The sequence below is a fragment of the Corvus moneduloides genome, chromosome 6 (assembly GCF_009650955.1).
Source record: "Corvus moneduloides isolate bCorMon1 chromosome 6, bCorMon1.pri, whole genome shotgun sequence".
Taxonomy (NCBI): domain Eukaryota; kingdom Metazoa; phylum Chordata; class Aves; order Passeriformes; family Corvidae; genus Corvus; species Corvus moneduloides.
In genome coordinates this window covers 3,286,196-3,301,243 of record NC_045481.1, presented here as the reverse complement: position 1 = coordinate 3,301,243, position 15,048 = coordinate 3,286,196, and the positions used below count along the sequence as shown (strand labels likewise).

General features: G+C 50.5%; 1 protein-coding gene across 5 annotated transcripts in view; it reads right to left on the bottom strand.

Moving 5' to 3' along the window:
- The window catches only part of SAMD4A (sterile alpha motif domain containing 4A), a 99,773-nt gene that overhangs the window by 30,100 nt on the left and 54,625 nt on the right, over positions 1–15,048 (bottom strand). For all 5 annotated transcript variants that reach the window (XR_004240616.1, XM_032110962.1, XM_032110963.1 and 2 more), the window contains one exon: positions 7,059–7,577. Coding sequence is in view for 4 of the 5 variants with exons in the window: in XM_032110962.1 (XP_031966853.1) it covers positions 7,059–7,577 (519 nt within the window). In the remaining variant the exon portion in view is untranslated. The remainder of the gene's footprint in view (positions 1–7,058; positions 7,578–15,048) is intronic.

The following is a 15,048-nucleotide window of genomic DNA, read 5'->3' as shown; positions in this document are numbered from 1 at the left end:
CCATCCTGTGCCTGAGACTGTTGTTCAAACACTCCTTGACCTCTGTCAGGCTTGGGGCCGTGACCATTCCCTGGGAAGCCTGCTCACCAGCCACCCTCTGGGGGAACAACCTGATATCCAACCTAAACCTTCCCTGACTCAGCTTCATGCTGTTTCCGTGTGTGGGTACAGACCAAACCTTGCATAAAGAAGGTCTGGAAGAAGGAATGGTGTGATCCCAAAGGACACATGTGTGACATGCCCACTTTGGGGACAGCCACATGTCTCTGGCTGGCACCCAGCGCTCCCTCTCCTCCTCCCCATCCATGCAGACCAACCACCACCTGCTCCATGGCTTACCCAACACAGGGCTGTTTGCAAGGCTAAGTCAGCCCAGAGCACAGGGAATATTTAAGTGCCTGGAGCCATCATTTGGTGTCATGAGGGCTGGATTAGGAGCACTCACATGGTACTGACCAGTGCCATCCATCCATGGTTATGAGCCACCCATGGTATCACCTGGTGCAAGTCACTGCTGAGCCCAGCCTTGAGGTCTGCTCTCCTCTTTCCTTTTGGAGACTCTTCTGCCCTTTGGTGACATCTCTGCCTCCAAGCATCATGGCTGATGAGGGGTCAAGCAGAGGTACAACCACAAGATCCATGCCACTGCTGGGAAAATCCACTTGCCAGAGCACACCCATGGCAAACACATTCCCTTTGCTGCCTACTCACTCTGCTTGGCAAGCAGGGATCCCTCACTCACTCCACACCCTGCTAGAGCAGGATCAGCACATCCCAAAAGCTGTAGGCTGCACATATGCCCCGTGTTGTCACTCATTCCCACGTGAGAGCAGAGCAGGCGTGGCAGGGAGGACCCTGCTCTGTCTCTATGCTGTCTGATGCCTCAGGTAACATCTGCTCTGCCTTGCTAACCTCCTCCCCACAGAGCTATCCACATCCCCCTAGAGCTATCCACATGCTCCCCGAGCCACCCTTATCCTCCCAGAACCATCCACAACCTGCCAGAGGCATTGGAATACCCCCTGAGCCATCCATATCTCCCAGAGCCATCTGCATGCCCAGAGAGCCAACAGCTGCTGGTAAGAAACTTCTGCCCCATGGCTGCACTGATGGGCATCCCTACGAGCAAAGCTACCTGTGGTCTGCAAGTCTTGAACGAACAAAACAGGAGAGTGACCCTCCCAGATGTCCTGAGCCGAGTGTTCTTCAATGGTTGATGGGTTACTCTAAGTCACCCTGTGAATCTGTCTTTTCTTCCCTTCCAGTGCAGGTTATGATGTTTGGAAGATGAAAGGTAGGCTGAAGAGCTTGGGTGTCAGTCTAGAAAGCCTGTGGAGATGACTGAAGGTGGGACCTCAGCATCACGTTGACCTTTGTCAGTCAACCAAAGACAGAGAGTAGAGACCCTTTAGGAGCAAAGAAGCGAAGGGAATGTGCCAGAACAGGCTCAAAGGAGGATCCAAACGGGCTGGGGCAGCTAAACTGAAGTTGCAGGGTTAGAAAAGGAAGGGATGCTGGCTATAAAACACACTCAAGCAGTAGCAGATCTTCCCCAGCATTGCTGACACCCCAAAAGGACATCACTCTTGTTCTCCACCACCTCTTCCATCTCCAATGCTTGATGGCCTCCAGGCTGAGGGTGGGTGACCATTCATCTCACTGGCTGAGCAATGGTCCCCAGGCCCTGGACTGTGTCTCCCAAGAGCAAAGTGCTTTGAATTTACAGAGGGGACAGAAAATCTGCTGTTCAGCGCCGCAGTAGAAGATTACAGATGGACTTGATGATTTTAAAGGTCTTTCCCAGCCTAAGTGATCCCATGATTCTGTGTTGTTCTCACTCACAGTCCTGTTTGCTGCTGTATTTATGTACATGGATTTCAGAAAATAACTCTGCTCACCCCTGATTTTCTTGTACAACAATTCTGATTTCAAGCTACAGGATTAGCAAGATTTTGTAGCACTGGGAACCCGACAAAGCGGGAGACTTCTGAAAGTCTTCTCTGCCCATTGTGTGTGACACTAGAGGGCATGAGCAAGACAACAAATGCCCTTGTCTGCCACCACTGAGAAGCTCAAGTGTAATAAAGGTCAACGAGCTTTTCTCAGTCTATCAGTAAAAGAGAAGAAAAGCAGACGTGAGAGGTGTCCCCGGCTGGCAGGACGAGTGCCAGAGTGCCAAGTCTCAGCAAGGCCAACTGAGAAACAATTTTCTGAAGGCAATTCCCGAAGCTAATCCCCCTGCAGCAAGAACAGGGCATTTGTTTGCTTCACTGCTGTAACCTCATTAAGACTTTTTCATTTTCTCATGGCATGTTTTGCTAAGTTTGCATGGGAGGAAATGTGTCGCCTTGTGTAAGGCAAACAGAGGCTGAGGACACACAGTGTGTTCCCTTCAGGTGTTGTTGAAATCTACACAGAGGACAACAACTTGCAAGCTGCTCATCAACCCAACACAGAACAGGGTGGTCCTGTGAGTTAAAACATGCAGTTCTCCCATCACCCAGCTCAGTCTGGCTACCAGGTATGGTGACAGGGTTGTCTCCAGTGCTAAGCTGTGAGCTGTTGCACAGCAGTGTAAGGGAGGAAGAGTCAGGAAACCCACACTCCGTTCATGGCAAGTGTTGTTTGTTCCACCTCAGTTCCCTGATGACTCGGGGAGAGCTCCAGCATGTTCATCTGCCCTCTCACTGGGGATTCCATCAATAGAGCAAATGCTGGCAAAATCCTGCAAGCCATGTCACACACACACGTTCTGACACACAGTCCAGCAGCTGCAGATCTGCCTGTAGGGCAGGATCACAGAAACACAGAATTGTTTGGGTTGGAAGGGACCTTAGAGATCATCTAGTCCAACCCTCTGCCACGGGCAGGGACACCTTCCACTATCCCAGGTTGCTCCAAGCCCCATCCAACTTGGTGTTGGACACTTCCAGGGATGGAGCAGTCACAGGTTCTCTGGGCAATCTCTGCCTCATCACCCTCACAGGGAAGAATTTCTTCCCAATATCCAATTCAACCCTGCCCTCTGTCAGTTTGAACCTGGGCCGGGGTGCATGGAAGGAAGAACCTTGATTTACTTCAGCTCTAGGACAACCTGGAGATTTTTCTTTTTCAGGACAAAAAGTTTGTACAGGTGAGTATTTCTTCTTCCTTGCTCTGCTTGCTCTCCTTCTCCTTGCAGACAAACACCACCAGTTTTCTGGCAGAGATTCCCATGGGAAGGGTGTAGCAGGCCTGAGCACCTGGCATCTTTCCCATTTGTGCAGGAGCACAAGGGTGGCTCCAGAATGGCAAAAGCTTTGCTGGTCCAAGGACCTCTCTGTTCCCTCACAGAGGGAACCCAGGCAGTGCAGTGACACTGAAACACCAGAGTGCAACATCCCCCCAGTATGAACACAGTGCCAGATTCCTGCTCTGCAGGATATTCCCTAGCAAGGTCTCTGTACCTATCCATCACTGACCTGTGACTTTATGGTCCAAATGAGACCAATGTACCTGCATTCCTCCTCCTCCTCAGCACATCTTACAGGAGACCCTCCTTTGCCTCTACACAGATTCCCTTCCAAGAGGGTGGCAAACACAGGGCTAAGCTGTGCTTCTTCCATTTGACAACAAATCCTGTCATGCCATCAGACTGTACTCAGGTGGAGCTGGTTACAGGGGTAGGGAAGGAGCTGGAGCCCCCATGCAAGAAGCTGTTGGCAGCTTTGAAAACAAGCTGCTTTCCTCTGTCCTTTCACAGTTCCCAGGCCGTGTCTCTGTCACAAAGGCATTGTGCAACCCCAACATTTTGCAACTGCTGCCTGACCCAGCCACAGAGCCAGGACTCCGGGCTTCACCCCGTCCCCCACGCCGGAGCAGCTCCAGCCTACTCCCTGCCTGTGCTCCTCAGCCCATGCCAAGGCTGCCTGTACCCCCAGCACACTAAAGCTTGGTTTAAAGTTGCATCTCAAGCTTTGCAGGAATGGCTGAGAAAGCAGTGATGCAGTGGATGGGAAGAAGCACATGAACGCCACAGAATCCCAGAATGGTTTGGGTTGGAAGGGACCTTCAAGACCATCTGGTTCCACTCCCCTGCCATGGGCAGGGACACCTTCCATTAGACCAGGCTGAAGACCCATCCAGCCTGGCCTTGAACACTTCCAAAGATGAGACAGCCACAGCTTCTCTGGGCAGACTTCCATTGTTTGGGGTGAGTCCATATCCTCTGATCACTCCAGATCCAAATTCATCACTTAGGACACTGGTCCCACTCCTGGAGTACCATTACTGTGGTAAATCAGAGTGATTCTCCTTCAGAGCACCCCAGACTTGCTTCCCACAAGATCTCCTCAAGTCTTGGCTAACCTTGGCTAACCCCTATCAGTGCTGTTATGGGAGAGCTGGAGATGAACTAATCCTGAACCAAATCTCAGAGCCGAGGTCTAGGTTGAGTCAAAGTCAAGGACAGCGCAAAGCAAAACATCACATGAGCTTCAGCCACCCATATTTAAGCCCTGTGCCATGATGGCATTAAACCTAATTGTGCCACAGCACCAGAAGAACGTAGCTCAGGCAAGATCACCACATCACTGCTCTGGGAAAGACTCTGCCCCATTCCAGTGTCAGCAACAGGCAGTGCCTTTGCAGGGATGGGTCAGGGAAGGCTGTGCCCTGCAGGGTGTTGCTGGATTAAAGCCTCTGCACAGACAAACACTTCTGAGTAAGAGGGATAACTTAAAACTAATAACAACACTAAAACCTAAACAAACACTACGGGGTTGAGGGCTTTGCTTTGGAATAAAAGATTAATAAATGTATCGATTGAGTCAAGGGGCTGGGACAAAGGCTGACAGCCGTGTTTATTTTTTAGCATCTATCTGTGGACTTACCAGGCTTGTGCCCAAGCCAAATATTGTGTTAAGGAAGTTTATGGACTAACATATGAAGTGTGCTTGGGTCACCTCCAGCTCAGTCCGTGGTTGTCTGAGCATGGTGCCACCAAAATATGTCTGCAGGAGTTACAACAGCTTAACATGTGGGACTAAACTATCACTAGCAGGGCATGATGCAGCCAAGCAAGTGGCAGAGACCGAGGAGGGATTCAAGCAAAAGACTGGGTAAAGAGTAGGGCTGTTGGCAGAGCCACAGGTGTTCCTGTCCCAGTGCTGCTGCACACACCTAATTCTGGGAGAATTTAGGAAAAACCACAGCAGTGCAGCAGCTCAGGCACTGCTGAATAGTTTGGCTGTTTGCTCAGTTTTGGGATCTTGTGCCAATACTTGGGGACCATGATGGGCAAGGGGTGGGTCAAAGCTTCTTCTGAGAGCTAAGTCTGAGCACAGAAAGGCTCAAAGAAACACTGTGGGGTTTGTGGAAAGAGTCCTTCAAGACCTAACACATCTTGCAGAGCTTCAGCCACCGTCAGTGATTAAACCTGCTGCACCCACCACACCTCCCTGCTTCCAGATCCTGACATGAGGCACCAGACCCCTTCTGAAGCCTCTCTTCCCACTGCCTCCCTGATGTGCAAAGCCTCTGAACCACCAGGCCTGCAAAAACCACATGGAAAATCCCCCCCAAATAATCCTTGAAGAGGTTTAACAGACCGACTGCAAGTAAATTCACGGGGTTTTTCTCACCCTGCCTCCTTGTTAAACCTTTCCCATGTAGCTTGGTCACCCAGGAACAGCTCCACAGGACAGGGACTGGCTCTCAGAGAAGCTGAACATCACACAATCCCACAGCAACATGAGCTGGGGGCTTCACAGGCAGGGGATGGGATGGGCACAATGGTTGAGAGTGGAGAAGCTGAGACCCTTCTGCTAAATCCCCACGTGCCTGCAAGGATGAACACGGGAGAGGCAGGGACCAGGGTGCTACAGCAATAAACCCAGAGCTGTGTTTTGTATTGCTGCTGATTTGAAACACCACTTTAAAAAAATGCAATTCTTACAGGAGAGGGAAAAGCCCAGAAGCCTTAAGTGACCATTTTAAAGCTCTTAGCTATTTAATTGTGGCTTTCCACACACTGATAGAGAAACCAGGGCTGCTACCACAAGAAGCCTCTCCTCCCCAAAGTGCTCTCTGCATCCCTGGTTTCTAGAAGATGCTGAAAAAGCACCTTGGAGAGAGCCTTTCTGAATATCCCAAAGTGAAGGAGGACATGCAGCCCCGCAGGTGACATGGTGGCAGTCACCCAAAGGCGTGACAGTCCTCCACAGAGCAAGAGGGTGGGCAGGGGAGCTTCTGAATCCTACTGAGAAGATGCCTTGTTCCTGCTCTCCCAAGGAAGGCTCACAGGCATCAATGGCTGCTTTAAACACCAGTTATAGCTGCACTACAGCGTCACACAAAACCCGTGATAAAGCTCCAGTCACAGTGCTCTGCAGCATCTCTGTGTGTCCAAGCCTTGGGCTGGGCTCTGCACCATCCATCAAAGCCTGGCAATGTCTCCATGGGGAAAGAACCACCCAACTCTCCTGGGAAACACTGAGGACTGTCCATCTAAACTTGTCAATCACCGCCAGCTTCACACCTCTGCACTGCAAATACAAGGGGATGTTTTCAGATACCCTGAAGCTGGTGGATTCCAGTCCTGCTTCCAAAACTTATGCCTGCACTTGGGGTCCCAATCCCATTTCCTCCCAGTAAGTCCTCAGCACACTTTTGGACTTGACTCAAGTCCTCCAGCTCACTTTTGGGCATGAATCATCAGCTTTCCACTTGCTTTAGGCATTCTTGAAACATGAACTGTAGATCTACACGGAGCTACATGAAATACAAGGGGTTCCTTTCGATAACGCGTATTTTTTGCTCTACCTTTTTCTTATGCTTTGCTGGTTTTCCCTCCTCCTCTCCAAGTCCCAGGTCTTTAAAACCCCACAGGACTAGAGGAAAAAAAACCCAACAAGGCAAGCAGGAAATAAAAAAAGCAGGTGAGGAAAGGAAGAAGAAAAAAAAAAAAAAAAGGAGTTTTCTATGGCCCAGATGAATTTAGCCCCTCTGCTAACCACAGCAAAGCAATAATTCCTAGTGGGATGAGGGGCCTGTCCCCAGAGCCTCCCGTGGGTACTTACTGGTGCTTGTGCTAGTGCCGATGGTGTTGATGGTGGTGGGGACGGAGGAGGAGGAGTAGAGGGGCAGGTGGCCGTTCTCGCAGGCCAGGTTTTTGTCCTGCCAGCTGGAGGCGCTGACGCTGATGCCGGAGTCCCGAGAGTTCTGCCACCCGTTGAGTTTGTCGTCGGAGTTCTGTCTTTGGTGATAGTAGTGCGCCTGCCCGTAGTCCACCGAGTCCGAGCGGCCCCGGCCCTGCCCGCCGAAGCCCCCCGACGTGCGGTCCTCCAGGTGGTTGAGCCACATGGCCAGGGCGCTCCGGTCCTCCAGGGAGGTGGCAGGGTGTATCAAGGCGTAGGACAGCAGCTGCCTGCTCTCCTCGATGTGCTGGTTGTGCTCGATCGAGTGCGCCAGGATTTTGGGCAAGAGTTTCATGTACTCGACTTTTGCCTCGATGTTGCCGGGCTTCAGTAAAGGCAGGTGGGTTAACAAGAGGGAGATCACTTTATCCTTGGATTCCTGTTGCCACTGGTTAATGATTCCTGTTGAAGGAAAATGGGGGGGGGGGGGGGCGGGAAAGAAGATAATTGAGAAATTGAAAAACAGAGCTAATAAAGAAATAAACAGGCCCTGGCGGGGTAAATACAACACGCCAAAAAGATTTCCACATGCGTGTCGCCACAGCCTGAGCACCTCCCTGGCAAGGGGGTCAACACCCTCCAAAAACCATGGTCACGGCAAACTGGATGCCAGAAGTTACCAGATGCTCCCGAAAATCACCGAAAAAGCCAAACTACACCCAAATGTATTCCACTGTTGTTGTTCCTAACCCTAACCTGAAGCCTACCCTAACCCGAACCCTAACCCCAACCCCCACTAACCCACCCTAAACCTAACCCCTAACCCGAACCCCAACCCCCATTAACCCACCCTAACCCTAACCCCTAACCCCAACCCCCACTAACCCACCCTAACCCTAACCCCTAACCCGAACCCCAACCCCCACTAACCCCCACTAACCCTAACCCTAATGGTTGCCCTAACCCCAAACCCTAACCCTGACCCTAACCCCCACTAACCCCCACTAACCCTAACCTTCGACACATAGTGCAAACTGGATAACAGCAATGGTAGTCTTAATCACAGGACCCATGTTCAGGTAAGTAGCTACAACAGGGAAGAATATAGCCATGACCACCTGCCACCCAAACCAGGGGAAACTAGACCACATCGTGCTGCCTAACAAGCTTCCTATATCCAGCACACAAAATTAAGTTACCCAGGAACTGTTATTCCTTTTTCACTCCTTTCTCTTGATGCCCTCAGGCCCCACATTGGGTGCCAAGATCTGTCTTGGTTTGATCACGATTTGGCCCAAATTTTCCATATTGTTGCAGATTACAGAAAACACTACACAAAAGCACTCAGTGGATAAAGCTAACCTTTCAAGAGAACTTGGTTGGAAAATCGAAAAGGTCAAGATTCAAAGGAGGTAACACAGGTGAGAGCCACAGAGGGAAGAAGCTTTCCAGCAGGAACACAATCATCCAACCAGAGTGTTGGTGCATCCACCAGCCCCAAAGATAAGGAGGGAAGGGCTCAGCTGAAGCAGCCCCAGAGCTCCTATTCCTCTGTCAGATCACAGCAAATAGGAGAGTTTTTAGAAGACCAGGGGGAAAAAAAGCAAACCTAGGGGTTAGATTTAAATATGCAGAAGGAAAAGTCAGGGAATTACAAACTGGTCACTTAACTCGAACTCCTGGAAAACTGATGGAACAAATAATGAAACAACCTATTTGTAAGCACTTAGAAGATAACAAGATGATAAGTGACTGCCGACACCCATTTGTCAAGAGCAATTTAATTTCCTTCTGTGACAGAGCAACTGGCCTCTGAATAGCTGGAAGAACAGGCAGTGCTGTATATCTTGATACTCATTAGGTGCTGCTGCACATGGCTCCCTCAGCAGCACAGCAGAGAGAAACTGCTCTAATGTGGGCACACAACTCATCCGAAAACCATATGGAGGGAGCTGGTGGTGCTGATTCACCGTCAGACTGGGCAAGGAGACCTGTCCTGGCCCTGACACCACCCAGCACGTCACTGGTGATAAGGGTGATGTGATCAATGTGATCAGCGTGCAGGTATCACGCTAAGAGAAAGGAAAACACTCCAGGAAACTGGATTAGAAGTCAATGTTGAGGACTTGAAAGGGTGGCATGAAGCTGTGTCAGAGAGCTAACTCCAGGAAGTTAGGCTGGAGATCAGGAAAAGGTTCTTCCCCCAGAGGGGCACTGAACAGGCTCCCAGGGAATGGTCACAGCACCAGCTTGCCAGAGCTTCAGGAGCGTTTGGGCGATGCTCTCAGGCACACGGTGGGATTGTTGGGATGTCTTGTGCAAGGCCAGGAGTTGGACTCAATGATCCCGATGGATCCTTCTCAAATCAGGATATTCTATGCTTCTATGAGATGTGGAGAGAAGATATGAAAGAACACCTGCATGAATAGGAGCAAACATTAAATAGGTGCATGCAGGTGAGAACAAACGGCTCCGCAGCACGAGGCGGGCAAGAGCCTGGCTTGGGAAGCACCACATCAGTCAGATACCATGCTGCACACAAAAGCTGCACCAGCCAGCCTCACACCCTGCTGAGAGGTGAACACTGGCATGGACAAGCTCCTCTCCACATCTGCTGGTGCCCAGGGAAATGGTGGAGTCACCATGCCTGGAGGGATTTAAAAACTGTGTGGATGTGGCACTTGGGGACATGGGTCAGTGGTGGCCTTGGCAGTGCTGGGGGAATGGTTGAACTCGATCTTGGAGGGCTTTTCCAACCTAAACAATTCTATGATTCTGTGGCTGGAACTGCAGCAAAGATGAACGAAGCTGGACATGATGAAACTGTCCCAGGATGGCCTAGGACATGGTGAGATCTCCACCACCAGATGTTTTTCTGAAGAGCTTATACAAACTCCAAACAAGGACAGCTCAGGATCTACCCTGACCAGCCAACTGACACTTCCCAGCTCCACGGCAATCTCTCCTCCAGGGCTGACCAAACCCCTCTGTAAAGCCTTCAACCTTTCAGCCCCTGTCTTAGGCTGTGCTACAGGAGCCACGACTGAGCCACGTGGTGGAGAAGCACTTCCTCCTGCCTGCTTTAAACACACTCCCCAAAACTTCATCAATTAAAATGCTGAAAAAAAACCCCCAAAGCTTCAGGTTCTTCCTCCCTGTCTGTGGTCTCCAATCTGTTCTGTACAGGGAGCTCCTCTAAATCATTGATTATCCCTCTATCCTCCACATGTTTTTGAGCTAGGGTAGCTGAACCCACACCACTGAAATGCAGATCCAGATCTCCATCTGCAGGATCATTCATCAGGTTTGCTCTTGGGAAGGCGTAAGAACAAATCAATATCCAACTAAGGATATTCTGTAACCCAGGAACTGGACTCTACGATCCTTGAGGGTCCCCTCAACCTCAGGATATTCCATGATTCCATGATTTTGTAAGACCCATACTGCCAGCCAGCAGCTAACCCAACCCTCCCACCACCCCTGACCCAGAAGAGGGCTGTTAAAGCAGCACCTTTACCCAATTAAGACCAAACCCTGGACATCAGTTTCCTGACACAACTGCAGTAGTGAGCAGCACTCACCCCTCCAGCTTCACCTTCCCAGTTCCAAGGCATGCAACTGTTTTAATAGGAAGCCGCTAGATGGCTTGCTGGAAATGCTGGCAACTCTCCCTGGAACTTTCTGCACTGGTATTTACTTCTCCACAGACCTCCCCCTCCTCCAGAGCCACTTCCTGAGCCAGCCGACGGCGTGCCCGAGCCGTCCTGTGCCGACAGGAGCAAGGGACACGACGTGGCACAGCTTTGGTGGAGAAGGAGCTGCTGTACTGCAGCAGAGGTGACTTTTGGTACTCTGGGTGTGCTCCCGTGCCCAGGGGAATGCTGAGGGGTTGTTTTGGTGCTAAAAAATGGGATTTCGGAAAGCAACACTCAGCCTAAGTGATGTTGTAAAGGACACATGAGTGTAGCAGGACTCAAGGCCCACCAGAGCATATCCATGTTTTCCATATGCAGATGTCCCTGCTCCAGGCAAGGCTTCCTGTTGGGATGAATCTGATTTATCTATCCCCTCTCTTAGTCAGCTGCCTGGTGAGTGGAAAACACGTCTTATTTTCTCCCATCCTCCTGCAGAGAGGGATATCACACCCCGATATTTCATCATCGCTCTCGTGGTGGTTCAGCAGCACTTTCAGGCTGGCACAGCCAAACCCCAGCCTGGCACCAGCTGGGATTCTGTAGCAGCTCAGATAAACTGAGAAATCAAAGATCATTAAAAAAAGGCCTGCAATGCACTGCTCAAAGAAGTTGGTGCCACTTAAACATTGGAGCAAAATACACACAGAGAAAGCAGAGCCTGGTGTAAACTGGGTGCAGGAGAGGATAATGATGAGGGAGGCAGTGGCCGGGGCTGGACTCTTCCTCCTCACATGGGGGAGAGCTGAGCATGAAGGACCCCACTGGAGAAACACAGGATGGTGCCAGAGCTGCTTCTTGGGAACTTTGCCTTGGACCTCCAAAAGATTTGGGGGTTTAAACCACAACCCTGAAAGATGGAGCACTGCCCCAAAAGCCTGTGGCTGATGAAGGGCTGGGTGCCCTTCCCTGCCCCAGCCCAGGCAGGAGCTGCTCTCCTTCTCAGCCAGCAGCAGGATGTGCACAATTAAACAAAAATGGAAAATAATTAGATCCGAAAGAGGTTTGGCTCTCTCTGAGATGGGGCAGAAGGTCAGGCTTAATCCTATCTGCCAGAAAATAGAAGGATCTGGAGAGGGCAGCGCAGGAGAGGGAAAGCTGGAGCTGCCTGTGGGCAGGGGAGAGGGGCTGGCAACACCCCAAAGCCCCTCTCCACCCTCTCCCTGAACGCAGGAGCCCCCACTTCAGCCCCCCACCTGCTTCCACGTGCTCCTGGACGTCTGGGATATCTCATCCTTGATTGCCAGAAAAAGCACTCCGGGTCAGCTGAGATGAGGATGTGTTTTGGGATCCCACATCCCAGGGTCCTGACACGATACCTGGGGTGGGCTGCAGGCACTAATCACATGACCCCCTCATTAGTTCCCCTGGATGCTGCTTCAGGGATGCCTGATGCTTCCCATTCGCTGCTTTGTGGAATGTCACAAATATCAGCAAATCTGAGCATCGAAAGAGCCCCAAAGTTAAATCCCACCCCCCTTGCTGCCTTGAAACTCCCCAAAAATCCCTTTTCTGCCCTCTGCTGCCATTGCACTGCTATCTCCTTTTGGAGATGAGCTAAGAAAACAACTGACCAGCCCTGTACTGGGAAGGGATGGGAGCTGCTGGTACCCCCAAAGCAGAAAATCCCAATTTTTGTTACGGGACATTTTCTTGGATGAGAAGCTGAATGAAGGTGGGATGTGAAACTACCTTCTACTGTAGGATTACTTAACTGACAGGATTTTGCCGCTAGACAGCCCAGCTGATGCATGTGCAGCATGCCTGTGGATAAATCCAGCTCCAAATATAGCTGGATCCTGCTTCCAAGGCTGAAACCTGTGCTTGTGCTATGAATAGGACCAACACCATCCCCAAAACCAGGGCTTTCTGGCTGGAAAAAGAGGTGAAGTTTATCAATTATATTAAGCTGTTAAGGGACTTCTCTGTCACAAATCTGCTTACTCACTGCTGGATCCCTGCAAACTGTTAATTGCCTCCATGTCCAGTGGTGATGGATCCACCTCTAACACTGCACTGCATGAGGGACCTTGCTGCCTTTCCTCTGAACCTGCCTCCTTGAGTGATGGATGGGGTTATTTCAGCCACCAGCGAGGCACATAGTTATGATGTCCTGCAAACAGTCACAGTTTTTCAAACACAGAGCCAGGCCAGATGGACAAAGGCAGGGATAGACAAAGTCCCTGCAAAAAACAACATGAATAGCACACTGGTGCCTGCATTCACAAACCCTGAAGCACCAAACTGCAGGGTTTTAATTCTAGTTTTGATTTTTGCAAACAGACTTCTGGACCAGAGAATTCCAGTTTAGAAGCACCACCCCTGCTGAGAGGGATGGCCAAGAGCAGCTGTCAGCACAGGAAAAGAACGTGTGGGGCTCACCAGGTGACACGTCTTCAAGGAACACCGGTAACGCCAAGTACTCTCAAGCCCTTGAAAGAACCCAAAAAACAACCAACACCCAAGGTAAAGCATTTCATTTTGAAAGCAGAAACTGGGTTCTCCTCATCTCTCTCTCCTGTTGTCATATATACAACTTATCACATTTCACAGTGAAGCAGAACACAAGTGAAGTGTTCTGCAGGCCAAAGAGATGCTCCAAGGGCTGGAGCCCTTCTGCTCTGGAGCCAGGCTGGGAGAGCTGGGGTGCTCACCTGGAGAAGAGAAGGCTCCAGGGAGACCTCAGAGTCCCTGCCAGGGCCTGAAGGAGCTCCAGGAGAGCTGGAGAGGGACTGGGGACAAGGGATGGAGGGACAGGACACAGGGAATGGCTTCCCACTGCCAGAGGGCAGGGATGGATGGGAGATTGGGAAGGAAGTCTTCCCTTTGAGGATGGTGAGGCCCTGGCACAGGTTTTCCCAGAGAAGCTGTGGCTGCCCCTGGATCCCTGGAAGTGTCCAAGGCCAGGTTGGAGGGACTTGGAACAATGTGGGATAGTGGAAGGTGTCCCTGCCTGAGGCAGGGGGTTGGAACAAGGTGGTCTTCAAGGTCCCTTCCAATCCAAACTATTCCAGGATTCCATGTATTTGCTGATTGTGATTTTGATGAAGCGAGTGAGATGAGTGACGTGTAACTTATGAAATAGACAACAGCTTATCCTGAGCAACAAGGACAACAATTTAAAGACTAGAAGTGTTTGTAAAACTGCACACTGACAAAGAGGACATTCACACAGGAGGCTTGGTATCATTGCCCCTCAATGCCAAGTCAGTGCACTTAAGGGCTCCAGTTGTCAGTAAATTGCTCTTAAATTACAGTTTTATTGTGCCCTGTTTTCTGTTTTCCATAAAAAGTTCTCAAAAGCCCATTCAGATAATTTGCCCAAGCAAGAAATGACTAAGAGAGGGAATCATCGGATCATTAAGGTTGGAAAAGACCTCTAAGATCATTGAATCCAACCATCAACCAGATGCTCAAATCTTAAGGGCACCCTCCAAGCACCTTCCCAGCAGGGCTGAAATGAACTGCACTCTCAGATGTATTTGGGGAGAAAAAACAGGAATTTGTACTAAAAGTTTAGGCTGGGATCCTTGATCTTGTAAAGTAACATACTGCAGCATTAGGGATTGGAGGGAGGTACTGGGTGCCCCTGGATGGCAATCAAGCGTTTCTAGGGATGGACAACACTGAGGTTTTCATGTCTTGGATGGCCAACAGCAAAAGAGAAATCCAATCCATGCTTAGGCAGCTGGCAACTGCTTCCAGTGAGCCTGGAATCAGTGGCCACAGAGCAAGAGATGGCTATTTCTGGGTTTGCAGGAAGGTTTTTCAAGAGGCTTCCTCAGCAGCTCCCAGAAGAGGTTCCCATTGTTTGCCGTTTCCTGGATTATGAATGCAACACTGAATCTGGGTGATGGGCAGAGCTATGTGGAGGGCACCCACTTTTTTTTTGCCAAAGGCAGAAAAATCAGCACCTGGACTCCTCCTGCTGTGCAAAGACCCAGCAGCACATCACTACCCACCAGCTTCTCCTCACATCCACAGGAGGTGCTGCACTTCCATCTAAATCCTCCAAACCTGTGGTAAACAAGGTCATCTCCAGTCAGCCCCGGGATCTCAGACCTATTCCAGATGCCTGGATGCCTTCACCAGGGCAAAAGGGGTCAAGAACCCTGACCCTGCATATGAACACAGCCCAACAACCTCTGCATGGCCACAGCATCATCTCCCAGTGAGCGACCATCATCAGACAAACCTGAATTCTACATCTACTCATTCCAGTTTCTCCCAAGCACTTCAGT